Below are 14,967 nucleotides of genomic sequence, written 5' to 3' on the forward strand. Positions count from 1 at the left end.
TGCATTCCCTATCACCATGGCTCATGAATTGGCTGAGAACTGGCTGTTTGCACTTCATCTGCTAAAATATGTGTGAATACTGGCTGAACTGCTTCTAACCAATATAATGCACTTTTAGACCTTCTAATCAGATATTAGAACTCATAAAATGCCACCTACCAAGACCATACTCCTTCAGTAGAAGGGAGGCTATCAGTTCAGTAGACAGTGACACCTGCAGATACTTTAACTGCGTATGACTTCTAGGGCAACACCTGAATGTCAGTGGATTCCTCAAAGGACAACTCAAGTTATGTTTACATATTCAACTGCTACACACTTAAAAACAGTTGGTACTAACATGACCTCTTTTGGCCCATGTTACTATGAAGATTTCCTGCAAATAAAACCACTTTCATTCAAACAATATTCAACCTCCTCCAGCAGGTTTTTTCAACCAGTTAGATGGAAATACTACAACACAGGATTGTTTCGTACTCTATTTAATTGAAGGTATTATTTCGTAACAATACAGTTAACAATTCTTTCCTTTATCATGGCCTACTACATTCAGTGGCAGAGAAGCAGTTCTATAGTTATGGGAATGGAGTAAGCTTTATATAGTGTAAATAATTATTAATAATCTTGCCCGTACTTTGGATACTTACCGCCTAAAATCAAAAAGAGGTAGAGAAACCTGACCCAAAATTTCTGGGCCCTTTCTCTGCTTATTTGAGTCAGGAGAACTCCCACTACTTTGATTTAGAATTCCAAACAAAGTCAGACATAAGACTGATTCCAAAGGCAGCTGTGAAATCTGGATTGGGAAAATTATTCTGGAAAATAAAAGTATTAAAACTAAGTCAGTCAGAGGACAGACAGTTGTTAGTAAGTTAGAGGCTTACCCATACAACCCATTTATGCTTCTTGCTTTCAAAAAGTTAATTAACATTGAAGAACAAGTGTTACATTTCCATGTAGTTATATTTCACTTCACTTTACCTCCCGCACCAATAGTTTGCAAAACCTGCTAAATTACACTTCTGCATTGTAGCCATATTTGGAACAACCCTTTTTAATCTTTGTCTATTAAATCTCATTCCTTACACAGAACCACACTGTCCAGAATAACCAGTCTTCCCACTCTACTTACTACAAGGACACACACAATTCCATGTTAGCTGCCTCTTAATCTCTCAGATTTAGAGTCAGCTGACAATAGTTTCCTATACAAATGAAAGAATCTATTAGGAACTACTGAAAGCTAAATTCAAATGGTACAACACTAGAACGCATGAAGAAAGCAGCTGAGGAGTATACACCTCACTGAGCAATTCAAACTCGGATTTTTGTTTATACTTTTTATTGCTTAACATGTTCTTTAAGTTTGATTTTTTGTAACACACCAAAATATCACTCTAAAAGTTATCACAGCATATGACTAAGCCAGTTATACTATAAAACCCTACAACTCTATTAAACAGCTTATAAGCAATCTAACACATCTTTCACTGTAATACACTAGTACTCGCTAGCAAAAGATCTGACAATTATCCCTTGCATCACTGGGGAAAAAAAAAAAAAAAAAAAAGGTAGTTTGAGTACTCCCTGAAGACAGGTATTCTAGAATCTGAAACTCTCATTCCTAGTCTGAAATAATTTGTCACTGTAGACTTCCAGGGTATTCCCCAGGGTCTATCACTGACCTTGAAAAACAGTCAGGAAAATAGATATAGGGCAGTGTGGAGCTCACCTGAAGCTCCAGTTATGACATTCTGCCTGATAACTACTAAAAGTGGAAAAGAGTAAGCTGTGCATAGATGATGAAAAATACTTTCCCCTCTCAATTATCAGATATCACCTGCCATCCTCTCCTTATTTCTCCTCTGCATGGCCTTCCTTCTTCCCTTCTACCCTCTTCCCTTGCCCCATAAAGAGAAACTGAAGTTTAGTAGCTCAGACATTCTCATATGCTATGGACAGATACTCTTAAGCGCTTAAGCATCTGCTCTCTTTATAGAAATAACCCTGAGATGTTTAAATTCAGATACAAAGTTGTTACAATGTATCTGGACCAAAAAATGATTCAGCATTAATGTTAGTGAATTGCTCTTCCTCGCTATTTACATAATTTGAGCACTGCTTATAAGCAAGCTTTATTCATCCTTTTTAAGCAGCACAAGCTGTTCCCATTACAAGGAATGCTATGACCTTCCCAACTCCTTATAATTGTATACTACAAACACATTAGCACAGGGCACTTGTCCCTGCTTTTAAAATGAGTAGTGAAACACCATTTAGCAAAATATTTCTGATTTTGATAAGTCAGTCTCACACATTGTTCTTTCAACACTTAAAATGGAATCAGAAGCAAGAGTTGTCTGAATGACTGTACTCAGCAGCTAGCTAGGTAGGTACTAGCTAAACCAAAATATTTTAGTGAGTTTTAACATGCTGAAGTCACTTACAGTTCATCCCATTTAATCAAGTAGAAGAAGTTCTTGTATGTGCCAACCTTCTTGGACTGCACAGGCTTAAACAGATCTTTTCCATTATGGGTCAGAGAACAAATCAAGTAGTATTTTTCATAACTGGACAAGGAAAAGAAAGTAAATTAAACAAACAAACAAAAAGCTATAAAAGGAGGAATTTTATAATTGATAATATTACTCACTTTGATACCCAACCAGGAGAAATTCCGTGAGCAGCAAATATTGTGAACTGGAGATGCTCTGTGGCAGTCCATGCTTCCTTAGTGCTCTTAGGATCTTTTGGAGGAATTGCTGCAGAACTGCTACATGAATTCATGTGGAGTTGCAGAAGGGGCTCAACCAAAACCGCTCTTGTTAACTGGTCTATACTCACTTTCAGAGGGTTTTCAGGCTGCAGTGAATCTAAATTATAATGTATGTTTAATGTGTATCTTCCTAAAAGTCACCTGAAAGCAGTTTTTAAATAAAATTGAAGAACTTTACTCACCAGATGAGTTCTTGCTTGTGTCATCACCACATTTTAAGGATACCTACACAGTAAAATTAGATCAAATTTCAGTACCAAGAAACCCATATTAATTTTCCATAGCTCTTAAGTATCTTGTACGGAAGTTATTAAACCTCTGAATTAGGCCCATATTTGGGTTCATGTAACAATATCTTTTTACTCAAAGTTCCTCAAGAGTTAACTGGCAGCAACACAATTTCCATACCATGCAGCAACTATTCACCAAGTTCAAAAGCTCATGTTTCCTCAAGTCACAACTATTTTGAGACCCTTTATGAACTCTTAAAAGACACAGTACATTGGAATATTGCTCAGGATACTCTGAGTAGAGATAAAATTCAGTCAGGGCTGTTACAGATGAAAGCAGAAGCTGTTCGCTCTATTACCCAGTAATTTAACCCTGAACAGCTGTTTTGTTTCTGGCATTTGTTAAGGCATCTTACTTACAGACTTACTATAAATTTACTGCATAAACAACTGAGAAAACTGAACAGCAAGTACTGTCACTTTGTATTATCTGCTGTGTTTGCTTCTTGGTCTGCTAAACTGGAAGTCTAAATATGATACAGTACTACAGCAATGTCTAGTCTCAACAAGGACGCTGTTGAAGCCAAAAGGTGGCAAACAAATCATGGGAATTTACTCCCTTCTAATAAGGAAGGCTTTCATGCCAAATTCAACTTCTAAAAAAACTAAAACTTCTAATGAAATCTATGTTTGTGATTTAAAAACAAAACCCAGTGAATTCTGAATACTTCAGAGAAAGTCTAAGGTTTGCCACCACTACTGCAGAAAAATGAAAGCTCTCCTTACCATTTCAGTGTATTAATTGAGCATCTTGTCAACATTGAGTTTTAAGTACCAAAAACCTTCACATTTTTCTAAAAAACATGCAGAAACTTAGGGGAAAAAATAAATATCACATCATTTTCCCCTTTCATAAAAAATGCCATATGTTTCTACCATACTTGTCAAGTAGTACAAGTACTTTCAGATGACAGGATGCCAAACTGTTGAAACAGCACTACACATGTAAATTTCTACTTGACAATCTACTGTTTTCTTTTACTTTTTGGCCACTTCTTCCAACCACAAAACAATTACAAAAAAAATCAACCAATGTCTTAAATAAGGTTTAGACGCAACTGGCTCCAATCTTTACAGCAATTTCATTTCTGAAAGCAATCCTATATGCCTTAATGCACATTGGCTTAAATGGTAATGTTCATTGCATGAGAACTGCAGGGGTTTACTGATAAAAAAGTTGGTTTTGTTTGTTTTGTTTTTTCCCAAATTCTACTGGGATAGCATTATTTTTTAAGTTATTTTTACACAATAATCTAATTATTTCTACAGCTTTCTCCTAGCAAAAAGCAATCATTGAAGAAATATTTGATACCCTGTATTTCACTAAGTTTTCTTAGTATTTCCTGCATTTCCCCGCAAGAATTTTAGTTCTTGTGACAACCGTATTTATTTAGTTCATGCATTTTGCAAGACTTCTGCTCAGTACTACAAATATATCATTGAACTGATGAGTCCAACCCAGCCTTCATATAACAGTGCACATGTAACAGTTGCCCAGTAAATGCGTTACAATGCATTCTGTGAGATGAGGACAGGGACTGATTAGGTAAGACTTAAGAATTCAAGTATCAATTATTTCTGCTTCCATGAGAAGTGGAACTAGTCTTAAAATGCTTTTAAAAAGGGAGTTGGACTAGATGATCTTTAAAGGTCCCTTCCAGCTCAAACCATTCCATGATTCTAAGCCAAAAGTGAATAGAACAGCCCATGAATCGCCACTCTAATAAGGAAGCAGGACAACAGAAATAGCATTACAATTTAGCCTTTTTATTTGCACACTTTCTCCATTTAATGACTGTTTTTGACGACATGACTTGAGATCAATTCTGCTCAAGTGAATTGTTCATTGCAAGGAAGTTTTATCTGTGCTATTTGAGAGATTTTTATTTTTGTCTATATGCTCAGGACTGCAGGAACATGAACTGTTAAGAGATTTAAGATGCTATTGCTATTCACATAAATACTGCACAGAAAATACATGATGTGAATTCCTCCTTTAAGGATAACAGCATTGATTTTAGAGTGCATGAGCTAGCCATCAGTTTCCCTTGGTCAGATTTAGTAGCATCTGCTGTGACACAAGTCTGTAGTTACAGAACCATAACACAGTATTCTAAAACTAGTTTTTTAAAAAAGTCAGTATTTAGAACAGGAAAGGATTCCAAGAGCAAGTGATTAACGCATTAACAGCAAAGAGATGTTAAAATAAATGGAAGATATCAAGTAAAATTAAAAAACCAAAACCAAACACAACTACATAACACTGACTGAACTGTTGCTGATATTTGCAGTTACCAAAGATTATGAAATTGTATTTATCAGTGTTAAAAAGCATACCTCAGAATTAAATTTATAGAGTGAAAGTTTACCTCAGCATTTTTAGTCCTTGGAAGATTAACAGCCCTCCTTAGCTTCTTTACCGATTCTGTTATTGCAGGAGTCTCTACACAGTCCAATGTAGAACAGATTTTTCTGACAGTCTTAATTACGTGATCTACTGCTTTATGCTGGTTCTAATAAGGAATGTATGAAAGAACAGATTGATCTGATCACAATTGCAAAACCCAGTGCTGCTTTCATTTTTATTACCTTTTTTTTTTAGAACGAATTGCCAAGAAAATTTCATTATGAGATGCATATCTCAATTACATTAAACTGTGGTGTAACAGTTCTATTAAACAAAAACCTCATTATTGAGAACTTCCTTATAGCTCAGTTATCAATTCAAAAACCACAGAGGAGTAGTACAGATTTTAGAACTGTGTCCCAGGAAACATTAGGAGGTTTCCAATGATTTTTCGATTAAGTTGTAGGCAGACAAGTGTTTTCTAATGAGATATTGAGCTCAAATTCCCTCATGGCATAAAAAAAAAAGAAAGCATAGTTCAAAAAGGATATTCAATTAGTGTGAGGAAGGAATGCTAAAGAAGCAGTGTTTCAGTTTCAGCCCTCTTAAAACAAACACATAGCTTCAAGTTACACTTACACTACAGTATAGCTTCCATAACAGAAAGTCATCTTTTTACTTCACTTCATGTACCTTTGAAAAAAGCTTTTGCAACTTTTGCTTTACATATTATTTAATTTAAAAGGTTCTTCCAGATGAAGTAATTGCAAACTGGAGAAGGAGAGGAAGGAGGATTGCACACTTAACAGGCATCTCTTTTGAAAGGATCAGATCAACTTCTTATCAGAGAATGAAAATGCTGGTAGGCTGTTTAAGACACAGTTGAGATGCTCCTAATATTTCCTTCCTTCTTTTCAAATAGAAGAAAAGCTACTTAATTTAAATCTAAATATTACTAGGTTTCTTGGGTTTTGTTTTTTTAATATAAGCAAAGTCTTAATGCCATTTTAAAGAACACATGTAGAAAAAGAAAATATTTGCTTCAAAGTAACTTTACTTTTTAAAGGCTTAATGTATAGGTTTCTTTCACAGTCACTTATGGGCACTTACAACTAAGTAAGAGGGATTAGCCTAATATCCTCTTGGTAAAATGTAAACCAATTCCCAACCCCAGACATATTCTCATGATCTTCCTACAAACAGATAGCAAAGAAACCATTTGAATAAAAAAGTTTTGGGATTGGGAGTTACCTGGCAACAATTAACTTTGTCATGGTAAGAAAATAGCCATAGAAGTCAGAAGACATTGTAAATTTTTAAGCCATACTTTCAAAGCTAACACTTTGAAGATAACAGCTGGTTTCCCACTGCTATTTTCCTCACAGGCTCTCAAATTAATCTCAACAAAAAGACAATAGCTAACTGTGCTAACTGTTAGATGTCCCACAATGTGAAATCAAAGGCTATAAACAAGTTATTTATGGATTATTTTACCCTATTTCACTTAGATTAGCAAGCTTGAGCTACTGAACCTGTACAGAAATTCACTTCACGAAGTAAAAAATTTCAAATTAAACAACTGCTGATATTTCGACCTAATCATCATCACCTACAAGCTGCATCTCTCATCCTCAAAAACACTGCAGAAAGAGCAGAAAGCAAGTCTGAATTGAGATGTTTTGCATTCCTCACCTCACCCTGTAAAACCACAGTTAAACAAGCAAGCTGAAGCAGCTGCAAGAGCAAAGAAACAAAAACACCACCATATCAAGGAGGAGTAACATCTCACTCTTCTACAAAAAGATTGTGTTCAAAACTACCCTTGAGAACATGGTGGATCACCATCAAGAGAATTAAATAACATTAAGGGAATAAGTAAATAGTGGACATCAGCTTGTTCAGACCTGCATTCCTAGGGAGGCAAACCAACATAGTGAAAATGAAAAGTACTGTAATTAAGTCACTCATTTAAAGGCTGTTCTTACAGAAACTGTGTAAGAAACATAGTCATCTAATCTTTAAGAATTTAAGTCTCCAGGTTACAGTACTATCAGGAGTTTAAGCTTCTCCTTTTAGAAATGAGTAAAGCAGGTTATCTTCAGCTAGCTTTTGCATTTGGGAAATTACTCCAAACTACTCCACCTGCAAGCTGTTTTAAGATACCTATCATACATTGAAGCAGGCAACCATTTTCAGTGTATTTTAAATTAAGCCAATAGTGCAGAATAAGATGTTATTACACTTTGTGTAAAACTTACTTGTATGTTCCAAACATGCTTCATTTATAACTCCCATTGTACACAACTATTACTGCTCACTTTTGTGTAAATTTTTATCTGTTACCAATATATCATTCACAGCTGACAACAACTGACATAGGATTCAGGCCTTTTCCCTATTCCTCTAAATTAATCTCTTCCAACATCTTTGAAGAAAAGGTTATTTTGCACCCCAGGACTTGGAAGATACATTTCTAGCTGCGACAATTAGGTAATAATTAGTTTGCAAGAAAAGCTAGGAAGAAGAGAGGAAAAGCAATCTAAAAATCCATGATTTCAAATTTACATTTGACAGTTTATTCAGATCTCAGTTTCCTCAAGAAAGTATTTTTTTCCAACTATCTCATTAGTAAGCTTTCTCATGCTACTTTTGGTTCAGCAATAATTTACGATGCCCTTACCTCATTTTTAAGAGCTATGTTAACTTGCTTGTGATACACATCAAGAAGCTCTTCAATAGAAGACCTGCAAAAAATAGTAATTCTTGAACACAAGTGCAAGAGAATAACATAACCTTGGTGAGAAATTCAGCAGCAGGCTTGATTACTAAAATAACCACGTAACATTACCTTATAATAGGTTCTCTGAAAGGCTTTTCTACTTTATAAAGGTGTTTGGTTAGATGTATGGGTGTTCTGTCATCATCTTCCTGCAATAAAAAATTAGATATTAAGTCCAGTTCTCGCCTTTCTGTAATCTGTAATACTGTTTTAGAAGTTTCATTACTAATACCCATGGAGTAGAAGGGGAAAAATAAGGTGATCTCTTCAAAGTGGAAAAGAAATAACAAATTAATAGCCTACGAAACATGTACACATTGGGATGGGGGAAGAGGGAAGAAACAGCAGTCGAGTGCTTAACTATGCAGGTATCAAATATTCTTCCCTTCCTCCTGGATGTACCTAATTAAACTCAGAAACTGTTCTCAACTTTTATTTAACTCTGAAATTTGCTGCTTTCTCTTTCAGGACTCAAATTTAGTCCAAAAGCTTGCACACTTTTTCCAGCTATAGTACTTCGTCTAGTAAGAGAGATTATCCATATTTATATTATTTACCTTGCAAAAATTCAGTACGTATTTCATTTCCTCTTAGTATAGAGAATACAGTTCTCAACACCAAGCAGACATACTAATTTGTTAATTACATAAAAAGGTTACTCCTCAAATCCAACTGATGCAAATTCCCAAAGTCTTGAAAATTTATATTGCTGCTGCAGTTCAGGAGGTACTTACTGTTCGCGCCAGATCTCTGCATATTACACTATGGGTCAAGAGCTGCAGTTTGATTTCTATATCCCACTTCCGACAGTTCTGAATATATTCGTGACTTCCTACGCAGTGCTTACTGTTAAACAGAAGAAAGCTATAGTCACACCAAAAATACGCAGTGTTTTTCAAACAACTCACATGGGCTATTTAAGGCAACCTGTTGGCTCATAAAAACAAAATGGTGAATCAACCTCGACACCATACTTCTTGATCTGATTTTTACTTCTGCAGAAGTTTTAGTATACTATTACAGGTACCTATACTTTTGTTAAAGCTCTAAAACCACAGATTATTTCAGTTTATTAGAAATCATCATCAGATTTTTTTTTCCTGGTTACTGGGATTTGAAGAGCAGCTGAAAAGTACAACATCCATCTACAGAAATGCTATAGAACCATAGAACCACTTTGGTTGGAAAAGACCTTTGAGATCATCGAGTCCAACCTTTAACCTAACCCTGCCATCCCACCACTAAACCATGTCCCTAAGCACCTCATCTATCCTTCTTTTAAAAACCTCCAGGAATGGGGACTCAACCACCTCCCTGGGCAGCCCATTCCAGAGCCTGACAACCCTTTCAGTGAAGAAGTTTTTCCTAATGTCTAGCCTAAACCTGCTGTGGCGCAGCTTCAAACCATTCCCCCTCGTCCTATCATCTGTTACCAGGGAGAAGAGGCCGACCCCCACCTCACTACAGCCTCCTGTCAGGTAGTTGTAGAGGGCGATCAGGTCTCCCTTCAGCCTCCTCTTCTCCAGACTAAATAACCCCAGTTCCCTCAGCCTCTCCTCATATGACTTGTGTTCCAGACCCCTCACCAGCTTTGTTGCTCTCCTCTGGACATGTTCCAGCAACGCAACGTCTTTCTTGTAGTGAGGGGCCCAAAACTGAACACAGGATTCAAGGTGCGGCCTCACCAGCACCGAGTACAGGGGCACTATTACTTCCCTAGAAAAATTCATAGCAGGGGAGAGCGCGAACGCAGTCCCCCACTACCACAAATTATGCAGTCGAGTTTCCCGCATTTGGGGAAATCGCAGGGGTCAGCACGCCCGGAGTGCAGGGGATGAGCCTCGCCCTGGGAAAACCACCTGCCTGATCATGGTGTCTCCCCTGCCAGGTAAGAGATCTACACCAGAAAAAAACTGTTTGTGTTCAACAGAACAGATGGCAGATTAGAACAGATTTCTAGGAAGCTGTTGAGAACCTACTTTGCTGTATCCCAGAGCAACTCTAGAGACTTCTGATCTTTGTGCAAAGTGTAACGCTTTTATGTTTTTAAGATTTCTGCTTTCACACATTTAATCATTAAAGATATATTTTCCAGTAACGGTGCCATGAAAAAGCATGAAGTTAAATATTAATGAAAAAGAGTTTGCTTACTTCTGTAAAACTTCTTCTTGGCCACAGACTTTCAGGATATAGCTGCCAATGTCCACTTCATTCAAATCATCATGTACCCAGCAAAGTGCCTGCATTATTATAAGCTCAACAGGGGAACTCACTGTTTAAAGAAATTACATCTAAAAGTTAAATATAAATCTAAAGCAAGTGATATTAACCATTGTTCACCCATAAATTGTCATTAATTAATGAAATTTATTTTTATACTTGTAGGGAAGACTCTAGTGTTTCTATTATCTCCTAAATTTCACAGTTCGAGATCTTCACTTTTTTCCCCCACAAAGAAAGGCATCTTATAAAAACTGCCTGTAGTTTAAGGAATCAATAAATCCTTTTTAAATTAGTATGTAGGGTAGTCACTTGAGCAAAAGTATAAAAACAGTCTGCAGTTTGTTTTCCAGTTTTTATATGAGGATAGCCTTTTTTTTTTTTAATCATAAATTTGCCTTATTTAGCAAGAACTTCAGATAGGTAAGTGATCCAGAGCTGCTTAAAGTTTAAAAATCATTATCTGAGGAGATAGAGAAGGAACTTCTCTATTTCTTCTGCTTTTGAGGAAGTCAGTATCAGCTGTAGCAGAGGCAAATCCTACTGAAAGTTCTTTTTTCTTTTTCTTTTCCATTTGTCTAGGTGAGTTTCCATATTATACAGATCAGATCTCACTAAGCATCACCAAGCCTTTGCAAAAAGCAACTCTTAGCTACCAGAACTTTCACATCAGGCTCCAAATGCTTTTTTTGAAAACAGTTTCTCTCTTCCATCCAGCAACTACTGAGCAAAAGAAATAATCCCAATCCCATTCTGCCACAGCCACCAGCTGTCACTGACCAAAAATACATAGATATGTTTTAACACCACAAACCTTTTAAGTACAAAATGCTCTCTACACCCCTCCCTCCCTAGTTTCTGATCTTCTCCTTTAAATAATTTGCAAGCAATGTCACTAAGTGGCTCAAAATTCTGTAAAAAGCGCTGTACAGAAGAATTTATTTTTTCATTAGTACCTTCAAAGTGTTCCGTTCCCCCCCACCACCACCTTCCGGGAATCTTACTAATTTTCCTGAATTTTGGGTTTGTTTTTTTTTTTTTTTTGAGAAAGAAATGTTACTACTATGGTAGATACAGAGAGGCAGTGCCACAACAATATTTTCCAGAAGATAATGCAAGTGCTTCACCTTATTGACAGATGACTAATTATTACAAGCATAGAGGTATTTGATAGCATATGAAGAATAAGTATGTGGAATTCAAGAACAAGGAATGATAAGAAGTATGAATTCAGAAACACTATCTAACTCATTATTAAGACTATTTAACTTATTACTAGTCTAGACTGAAACTGCTGTACTACCTTCAGCAGAGAATATGGTGCTTGATAGAGAAAAAAAGATGTAGTAATAGTTTATGGGCTATAGTCACAGGCTGCATTGGCGAAGGTCTGCCAGTCCTGCCTAGTGGAGTAATGCAAAGATAATGTTACCACCTTTTTCCCTCCCTCTGTCTTATCAAAAGACATTCATTTCTTGCTGACACGCAATGATTGCTCAGGTAGACTTGCACTTCCATGTAAAGTCTAGTAAACAAATGCAAAATTAATAGGTATACCCAAATAAGCTCTAAAGTTCATCTGTTTCTCTCCTGGGTCCTTTCTACACGTGTTGTCAGAACATTGAAAGGCTGCAGTTCCTTCTGAGCAGGACTGAAAGCCATACTAAAGTAGTTCTAGCATTAGGATGCTAAGGTATGCAACAATTTGACCAAGAACAGAAGGACTTAAAGGAAGAGAATAGCTTTAAATACCCCTGTTAGTAGTCATATATGAGCTACAGATACCTGTCTTTCACTAGCTATGGAAGACAAGTAGTTTCAGCATCAGAAAAAGGAAGAGAGCAGAAAGCGCAAAGAATAAGGTACATGGGGCTAGAATGCAAAACACATTCCAAGGTATTCACAAAACTTCTGGAAATAAAGGGCTGAAGTTGTAACATTTTAGTCACGCTACCAAAGGCTTTTGTAGGAAAAGATTAAGCCTGTAACACTAGGAAAGTGTAATCTTAAGGGTTAAGAGCAGAAACCCTTCCTAGGCTACACTTACAGTCCACCACGCTTCCTGACAGAAGAGTATTAAATCACAGCAGAACAACTATAAGGCCCAGCAAATTCATATAGAATGAAAAGACTTCTGCATTGAGAACTTGTTTTCCAAGAGAGCAGCTGTTTAAGTGGGTAACAGAGCAACTTCGTATCTTTTGAAAACAACCAATTCTAAAGCATCTACACTGTTACTGATAGAGAAACAAGTGACAAAAACACACCACAGACCCACTATCAGGTGACATGGTCTGGGAATGGAAACCTGCACGAAGGCTCTAAGAGACTACATCAATACAGAGGCTAAAAAGTAAGTTGTCCTTGAGGTAATTTATTATCAGTTATTTTATCACCAAGAACTGCCAGAAGCTGACAGCATCCACAGTTACAGCCTTTAATGCAAACATGCTGTGTAGTCTTGACTGCACAGAGAATATGAATTTATGCACAAGAAAAAGACAAACCTAAAAGTTCCACCCCAAACTAATACTCCTGGCTACCCAGAAATCTGGACCAGATAGCTGTGGCACATCACAACAGTATTATTTTCATGTTTGTGTTTGTAAGTGTATACTGAAGTCAAGTAATAAGTCATTTCAGTGTTTATTCTTATTTCCCAAAAGCAATTTGTCTAAATTTTGAGAGAGCCTGCAAAAGTTTATTTAAAACACACGTTAGGGTGTTGAAATAAAAAGTTTAAAGTTAAGAAACTCAGTCCTGGTGTTGTCATCCTCTCAATTACCATAAAGTAGGTCAAACTCTTGAAAAACTATTTTAACATTCTCAGCTGTGGACAGAATAGTGCTTCTAGTTTTCCTGGCTTTCTTTAAAAAAAAAAAACAAAAAAAAACAAGTTTGACTTTTTCAGCTCCTAAATATTTTACGTGGACAGAATAGTGCTTCTAGTTTTTCTGGCTTTCTTTAAAAAAAAAAAAAAAAAACAAAAAAACCCACAAGTTTGACTTTTTCAGCTCCTAAATATTTTATGACAGAGGCTCTGACCCAGAATTAGGTCCTTTCTTCAGTTACCTTTTCCATGTTCCCCACAAGCAATCTGAACACCTGAGATCCAGGGATTACAAAAACTGAAAGCCAGTGGCCTAGACTGCATGTACAGTCTTAACCCACCATTCTAATTATTACAAGCCAACTCCAATTTAAAAAAAGCAGAAACATACCATCACATGTAAAAGTTACTGGTTGCTGGAATTCTTCGATTTCTATAGAAACCTTGACACTGGCACTCTCCCCACTTATATTTCTTTGCAGCATGATTGGACTCAGCACAAAGCCTGGATTTGTTTGCTGATTATCATAAGGAAACTTGGTCCTCAATCTGAAAGCAGAGAAGGTTTATGAAGCATTGCAAAGGATAAGTCTAAGACTACAGCAAAATAACATGGTAATAGCCACAGGCCAGAACAGTAAACACTACCTTTTGCTCTTTACCTAAATTATACATACCAAACACCATTTAATTTTTCTACTCTCAACAGAACACTGCCCACAATAATTATATAAGTAGTTAGTTAGGGGGGAAAAAAAACTAGCTTATAATTAGGCAGGTTTTCCATATAGCTTAAAAATACTTAATATGTCAGTGCTTACAGGACATATCCAGCTTCCTTAGAATCTAAGCTCTAAAACAGTTTTAAAACAGCTAATCCATGGCATTTGCTAAAAATGTGTTTTAAAAAGGGTAATTTCTTTTATGTACAAAACACCACAAAACTCTTTACATGTTTTAATTTTTGGAAATGTAATCTGAATTTAGATACTATACAGAAGGTAGTTATTCCAAGTTGTAGAAGTTAGGAAAGAGGCCTAAATTAAGGGAAAGGCTTTTCTTTAGGACACAGTGTAAAACATTCACCTAGTGATGAACCAACCATACTTTGATAGCTGCTTTTTATTTTCTGCTATTTAACATAGATAAAATAATTTAACCTTAACCTTCTGCCAACATTAAAGTAATATTATAGGAGATTAAGAACAGAACTCATCTATAATAGTAATCTATTTCATCATCTTAATCCCTGACAATAGTATGAATGGGGGACAAAAAAAAAAAAAAAAAAAAAGGAATCCCTCTAACAAGTGTTCTCCCGTCAAAATCCCATCAGCATTTTAAGCACAGGGTCTTGAAAGAAAGGACAACAACCAGATTTCACTAGAAACTGTTTCAATAAGCCCATTTTATGTCATCTTTGTCTTAATGTTGTTCATCAGTAAGTCTCACAGGCATACAACTTCTCACTGGTTTCATCAAGTTTGCTTTCAATTTCATAAACATTCCTGTTCTAAAAAGTAGCTGTTATCCTTCAAAGATCTCTATTTTCCCCATTAGTTCTTGGATTTTGATCTTGAGAGGAAAAGAGGCAAGACTCCTAGTTTGTCTTCTCTAAGAAAAAAGCCCCCCCCAAAAAATATTTCTCATTAAATTGTGGCAGTAAGCAGAAAAACTAGAAGGAGTGTTCTGGGTTATCAAGTCCCATCTTCTTTGGTATGACCT

At 36.2% G+C, this 14,967-nt stretch overlaps 1 protein-coding gene and 1 non-coding gene across 10 annotated transcripts in view; both read right to left on the bottom strand.

The window, feature by feature from the left end:
- Positions 1-14,967, bottom strand: part of PIK3C2A (phosphatidylinositol-4-phosphate 3-kinase catalytic subunit type 2 alpha) — a 71,860-nt gene that overhangs the window by 20,442 nt on the left and 36,451 nt on the right. For all 9 annotated transcript variants that reach the window (XM_035891010.1, XM_035891004.1, XM_035891005.1 and 6 more), the window contains 10 exons: positions 13,634-13,791; positions 10,344-10,464; positions 8,927-9,038; positions 8,262-8,341; positions 8,094-8,157; positions 5,436-5,579; positions 2,959-3,001; positions 2,654-2,873; positions 2,448-2,570; positions 648-815 (listed from right to left, as the gene is read on the bottom strand). In XM_035891010.1, the coding sequence (XP_035746903.1) occupies positions 648-815; positions 2,448-2,570; positions 2,654-2,873; positions 2,959-3,001; positions 5,436-5,579; positions 8,094-8,157; positions 8,262-8,341; positions 8,927-9,038; positions 10,344-10,464; positions 13,634-13,791 (1,233 nt within the window). The remainder of the gene's footprint in view (positions 1-647; positions 816-2,447; positions 2,571-2,653; positions 2,874-2,958; positions 3,002-5,435; positions 5,580-8,093; positions 8,158-8,261; positions 8,342-8,926; positions 9,039-10,343; positions 10,465-13,633; positions 13,792-14,967) is intronic.
- LOC118451940 lies at positions 9,925-10,088 on the bottom strand. Its single transcript, XR_004841540.1, has one exon. It is a non-coding gene; the product is annotated as a U1 spliceosomal RNA (small nuclear RNA).

The sequence above is a fragment of the Egretta garzetta genome, unplaced genomic scaffold (assembly GCF_000687185.1).
Source record: "Egretta garzetta isolate BGI_Z169 unplaced genomic scaffold, ASM68718v1 scaffold133, whole genome shotgun sequence".
NCBI lineage: Eukaryota > Metazoa > Chordata > Aves > Pelecaniformes > Ardeidae > Egretta > Egretta garzetta.